This window comes from Musa acuminata, unplaced genomic scaffold, assembly GCF_036884655.1.
Source record: "Musa acuminata AAA Group cultivar baxijiao unplaced genomic scaffold, Cavendish_Baxijiao_AAA HiC_scaffold_1077, whole genome shotgun sequence".
NCBI classification, from domain to species: domain Eukaryota; kingdom Viridiplantae; phylum Streptophyta; class Magnoliopsida; order Zingiberales; family Musaceae; genus Musa; species Musa acuminata.
Window position 1 is genome coordinate 2077653 of NW_027021291.1, and position 6506 is coordinate 2084158.

General features: G+C 58.4%; 1 protein-coding gene across 1 annotated transcript; it reads left to right on the forward strand.

The window, feature by feature from the left end:
* The first annotated feature begins 969 nt into the window (after positions 1-969).
* On the forward strand, positions 970-1434 carry LOC135666276 (DNA damage-repair/toleration protein DRT100-like). The gene has a single exon (XM_065177841.1). It carries the CDS (start codon positions 970-972, stop codon positions 1432-1434), a length of 465 nt encoding a protein of 154 aa, XP_065033913.1.
* Positions 1435-6506: the final 5072 nt, after the last annotated feature.

The window sequence follows — 6506 nt, forward strand, 5'->3', positions numbered from 1 at the left end:
ACATACCAGGGCCCTTTCCGGCCCCTCGGCCTTGGGCCGCACGGGAGTCCATTCCTCTGCCGCACCCCCAGGGTCTACGACTCCGCACCCGACTGACTCGAAGAACGAAAGCCATGCCTCGGACTCTCGCTACGACTGCCGACGCATAGCTTCTTTCCGGGGGGGAATATGATGAGTGCAATAATGGCGAAACGACGTGAATGACGTCAGCCACCCTGTGCCGTGACTTCACTCCACGGACAACGAAACCCTGGGACGCCGTCCCAGGCGCATTAACGCCCGGACTGGATCCCGTCCGTCACCACAACACCCTCACCCCTCGTCCAACGAGCCCAGCTCTGTGCCTTCCGGGGCTCGGTCAAGGGTAAGGAACACGCCAATCGAGATGCGCCATACCCTGCAGCAGCTCAACCGAGGCTCGCCTATACCCTTCGGCAGCTCGGTCCTCCACGCGGCCCCAGTGGCCATGTCAGATGCCACGCGGGGCACTGTCCTGCCCCTGCAAGCAGCCACATCAGGTAACATCAAACTCATCTATACATGCCCCCGAGCCCTAAGCAAAAAGGGGGAGGACACACTCACAAACCACACTTGTATGGAGGCATTTCGTCCTCCAAAACCCCCTCCACATCTTCCTCTAACTTGTTCGTCGGAGGGGTCGGGCCGAGCTTCCGACCCGACCTGTGAGCAGGAACGAAGACGAAGTGACCTCTTCCTGGCGCTGCTGTGGAGCTGCCGACCCGATCTACCGCCCCGAACGACCGATCCCGACCGGGAGACCCCGAGGGAGCTAAGCCCGAGATCCCCGACATTCCGAGCCCCAGAACCGAGCCGCGTCGGCCCCGAGGCCACGGCTTAAAAAGTTACTCACCGTAACATACTCCAGTTTGATTCACCGCCTTTTCATTGCACAAGTTCTTCGACTGGGGAGAACATCTGTCGACCCTCGTCGATTCTTTCACGTAAGAGATGGATAGCATGCAGCCGCTGTGCCTCGTCTTCCTCTTCCTCTGCTCCACCCTGTTGCTGCAGTGGTCGCAGGGATGTCACCCCCACGACCGTTCGGCCCTTCTCGCCTTCAAGGCCGGCATCACCGCCGACCCCTCCGGCCTCCTCCGCTCCTGGGACTCGGCCACGGACTGTTGCTCCGCGTGGGACGGCGTGGCCTGCGACGCTGCCACTCGCCGCGTCGTCAACGTCTCCCGCCCTGGCCTCTCCTCGGGGCCCGACTTCATCTCCGACGCCTCCATTGCCGGGAGGCTCTCGCCTGCCCTCGGCGACCTCTTCTCCCTCCGGTTGCTCGATCTCAGCAACCTCAAGCAGCTCGCCGGCCCCATTCCACCCGCCCTCGGCCGCCTCTCGAACACCTCCTCGACTCCAACCAACTCACCGGTTGCATCCCCTCCGCGTTCGCAAACCTCACCCGACTATTAATGCTCTATTTTATGTCTTATATAAAACATAGTTTAATCGGATTTCTTTGTGCGAAATGACTTTCGATATTTGACATTTTTTCTTGAAACCACACACGAATAAGTGTTAAGGTTTCAAAAATCAATCTTTTAATGTACGATTTTGAACTCTTTTAAATGAAACCAAAAGAAACCGTTGTTGACATGTACATCCGTTTTACGGATGTCGTCAATGGTTTAAAAACAATTGGTAGAAGTTTTTCGGATTTTGAACTTGTAAACAAGATTTTACATTCTCTTTCTAAAAATTGGAATTCAAAAGTAACTGTGATAAAAGAAGCTAAAAATCTAAACAACTTACCACTTGAAGAACTAATTGATTCGTTAATGACATATGAAAATGGTGTACAATACACATGATGAACATGATGAACAAAACAACCTTTCAAAGAACATGAACGATTTGAGATATAGAACACAAGAAAACCACTTGAGCATAAGCTGAAGTGGTGATGAATTTGAACTTGTATAGAAATTTAAAAAGTTAATAAAACAAAAATTAAAGAATAAAAAAAACGGAATTCATCGGTTGGGTACATGCAACGGAGGCATTAGACCTCCATGGCAACCACCTCACCGGCTCCATCCCCATGGAGATCGGATTGCTGTGAAGGCTCACTATTCTTGATCTTTCAGAGAACAAGATCTCCGGCGGCATCCCCAGGTCCATAGGCAAACTCGAAACCTTGATAGTTCTTGATAGGGGTAATAATGGCGACATGACGCGTCACGACGTCGGCCTCACCTGGGTGCCACTCTATCCGAGGAGGAGGGCAATAATGCTAACTCGACATGCGCTGACGTCATCCGCTCTCAGACAACGACTTCATCGTTGCTTGACCTCGTGCGCTTGACCGAGGTAGAGGAGGACGACAATCGACCCTCGCCCATACCCTTCGACATTTCGGTTCTCCACGCAACGTCAATAGCAATGTCAGACGCTACCAGCCTGCCCCTTGCAAGCGGGCACATCAGGGAACAGTAAGCTTCCCTATAAATACCCTTTCCTTCTGAATGGAAAAGGGGGACTGGAACTTCTACTTCACCTAAAACCCTCTTCGCTTCCTCTAACTTGGTCGTCGGAGGGGTCGGGCCGAGCTTCCGACCCGACCTCCGTGCAGGTATGAAGACGCCCGACCTCCCGCTGGGCTCCCGACGTGGAGCCGCCTCCATGAGGACCCAACGACACCAGCACGCGACCACCCAGACGGTTCGTCGAAGCCCACCTCGGAGAGATCCCCTCGTTGACCGAGCCCGAACCAAGCCGCGTCGGCCCCCGAGGCCACGGCTTACAGTTGTTTACCACAACATTTTGGCACTAGAAGGAGGGCTCGGAATGTCGGGTGATCACTCGAGCGGCTCAGACGAGCTTACGGCTGAGAGGTCGCGCCCGACCGAAGCCTCGCGGGAACGGCCCTTGCACGGAGACCATCGTGATGAACACCTCGCCATGACCTTAGGACGATATTGTCAAATAATCAACGACCCGGGCTTGTCGCCACACGGCGGTGCCCCAGCCGACTCGACGCCCGTGTCGCCCGAAGCCTTTCAAGCCCTCGTTCATCAGGTCCAAGCTCTAACGGACATGGTGCAATCCATCATCCCGTACATTGCTAAACCGCTGTGGCAAGAAGAGCTACCCGTTCAGGCTCACACGCCGCCCTTGGAGTCTCCCGGCTCGCCTCGGATCCCGTCATTACCACTCGAGGATCGAGTGATGGCAAACCCGAGCGACTGCCCGGAACCCGAGGCACTCTCTTCGGAATCTCTATGGGCCCAGTTGCGGCTCGTCAGCCAGCGACTCGACGAGCTGCAAAAAGAGGTCCATAGGTCCAGGGGAGAGGTAAGGGAGGACGTACACCAAGGGTCTCCATTCACGCCCGAGATACGGGATCTGACAGTCCCCTCGGACTTCCAGCTCCCCTCTCTAGATGCTTACGATGGCTCCGCCGACCCGGCGGACCATGTAGCTAGTTTTCGCGCCCAGATGGCGCTATACGGGACATCTGATGCTCTGATGTGTAGAGTGTTTCCCACAACTCTGAGAGGGCCGGCCCACGCGTGGTACGACGGCTTGAAGACCGGAACGATCGCGTCTTTCGACCAGCTCGTCAATGACTTCGAGCTCCACTTCATGGCATATGCACGGCCGAAGCCTTCCGCGGCACTGCTCCTTGGACTCAGACAAAGGGAGGACAAGCCCCTCTTACATTTCGTGGATCGCTTTGTCACGCAAATCCGGGGTTTGTCGGACTCTCACCCCTCTCTGTTAGTGCAGGCGTACGTGATAGGCATGCGACCTTCCAGATTTCTCTGGTCCCTCGTAGAGCGACCTCCCACCACGGTGCTAGAAATGCTCCAGCGGGCTAACCGGTACATCGCAGCGGAGACCTGGGCGGCCGGGAGGAGAAGGGACGACTCCCGATCGCGGGCTCTACGAGAGAGGCCAAGCGCACACAGTGGCTACTCGATGTAGTCCTCGTGAAAGAAATCAAAGCCCTGCCTCGGTCTTTTCCGAGCGAAGGTTCAGTATCTGCCTTACCTCCACTCGACTCGCTGTTAGCCCCGGCCTAAACTCCTCCGAGCCTACACGGCTCGGCCGGAGACAACCTCGGCCTTCGCTGCGTCCCTCGGCAGCAAACTGCCGAGTCCTATCTCAGCGCGGCCTTCCCGTCTGAGATGCATCCCTCGGCCCGAGTCATACCTTTGACCCGAGCCGTGTCCCTCGGACGTAGACTGCTGAGTTCCACCTGCGCAATTTGCTCGCCTGCGTCATGCTACTCGGTCGCTCGATGCCCGAGACCTCACCAGCGTGGCCTGTCCGCCTGCATGGTGCTACTCGGTCGCTCGATGCCCAAGGCCACACCTGCGCACCCTGCCCGCTTGTGTCGTGCTACTCGGTCGCATGATGCCCGAGACCACACCTGCGCAGTTTGCCCGCCTACGTCGTGCTCCTCGGCCGCGTAATGCCCGAGACCACTAGCGCGGCCAGCCCGCCTGCGTCGTGCTCCTCGGCTTCCTGCTCCCGAGACACACCTGCGCGGCCAGCCCGCTTGCGTGGTGCTACTCGGTCGCTCGATGCCCAAGGCCACACCTGCGCGGCCTGCTCGCCTGCGTCGTGCTACTCGATCGCACGATGCCCGAGACCACACCTGCGCGGTTTGCCCGCCTACGCCATGCCCCTCGGCCGCGTAATGCCCGAGACCACCAGCGCGGCAAGCCAGCCCGCTTGCGTCGTGCTCCTCGGTCGCGTATTGCCCGAGACCACCAGCACGGCTAGCCAGCCCGCCTTTGTCATGCTCCTCGGCTTCCTGCTCCCGAGACACATGCGCGGCCAGCCCGACTGCGTCGTGCTCCTCGGCTTCCTACTCCCGAGACACACGTGCGTGGCCAGCCCGCCTGCGTCGTGCTCCTCGACTTCCTGCTCCCGAGACATACCTGCGTGGTTTACCCGCCTGCGTCGTGCTCCTCGAGCCGTATCCTTCGGCTTGAGCCATATTCCTCGACCGCAGACCGCCGAGTCCTACCTCAGCGCGGCCTTCCCGCCTGAACTGGATCCCACAGCCTGAGCCACATCCTTCGGGTTGAGCCATATCCCTCGGCCGTAGACTGCTGAGTCCTATCTCAACGCGGCCTTCCCGCCTGAGATGCATCCCTCGGCCCGGGTAATAGCTTCGACCTGAGCCGTGTCCCTCGGACGTAGACTGCCGAGTTCCACCTCAGCGCAGCCTGCCCGCCTTCACCATATCCCTTGGCCTTCACCGTGTTACTCAATTGCTCGATGCCCGAGACCTCACCAGCGTGGCCAGCCCGCCTGCGTCGTGCTCCTCGGCTTCCTGCTCCCAAGACACACGCATGCGGCCAGCCCGCCTGCGTCGTGCTCCTTGGCCTCCGCTAGAAGGAGGGCCCGAATGTCGAGGGATCGGCAAATTGACTTGGACTAAGCCACAACTGAGGGGTCACACCCGATCGGGGTTCCGGGGGAGCGCGCCACGTAAGGAGAACCTCGAGATGAACACCCCGCCACGACCTCGGAATGCTTTTGGCGGTCATTTAACGACCCGAGTTTGTCGCCACCCGAGGGTCCCCCTACCGACCCATCATCGGTGTCGTCCGAGGCCTTACAGGACCTCTCCTATCAAGTCCGGGCTTTGACGGGCATGGTGCAAACCATCATCCCACTAGTCCCTCGTCCGGAGCACCCGCTTGAGATCTAACCAGTGCGGCAACAAGCGCTGCCTGTCCAGGCCCACACGCTACCTCCGGAGGTCCCAACTTCGCCTCTGGACCGATCGGCCCTGCTCGGGGATCGAGCGACAACAAACCCGAGAGGTCGCCTGGAACCCGAGGCATTGTCTTCGGATTCAACGGACTCCCTGCGAGCCCAGTTACGTTTTGTTAGTCAGCGGCACGACAAAGTGCAGCAGGAGGTTCGCAGGTCAAGGGGGGAGCTCGGGGTGAACGCGCAACAGGGGTCTCCGTTCACACCCGAGATTCAAGGTCAGATAGTCCCCCCGAACTTCCAGCTCCCCTCTCTGGACGCATATGACGGCTCCACCTACCTAGCGGATCACGTGGCCACTTTCCGTGCCCAGACGGTGCTGTATAGGACCTATGATGCTTTGATGTGTAGAGCGTTCCCCACAACTCTAAGAGGATCAGCTCGCACATGGTACAACGGCCTGAAGACCTGGACGATCACCTCCTTTGATCAGCTCGTCAGTGACTTCGAGCTCAGCTTCCTGGCTTACGCCCACCCGAAGCCGTCCGTTGTGCTGCTCCTCGGACTCAACCAAAGGGAGGGCGAGCCCCTCTCCAATTTTGTGAATCGCTTTACCACATAAATCTGGGGGTTGCCGGAAGCTCATCCCTCCCTGTTAATACAGGCATTTATGATAGCCCTGCGACCTTCCAGGTTCTTCTGGTCCCTCCTGGAGCAACCCACCACCGCGGTACCGATGATGCTCCAACGGGCCAACCACTACATCGCGGCAGAAGCCTGGATGGTCGGGAGGCGGGAAAAGCACAAGAGGA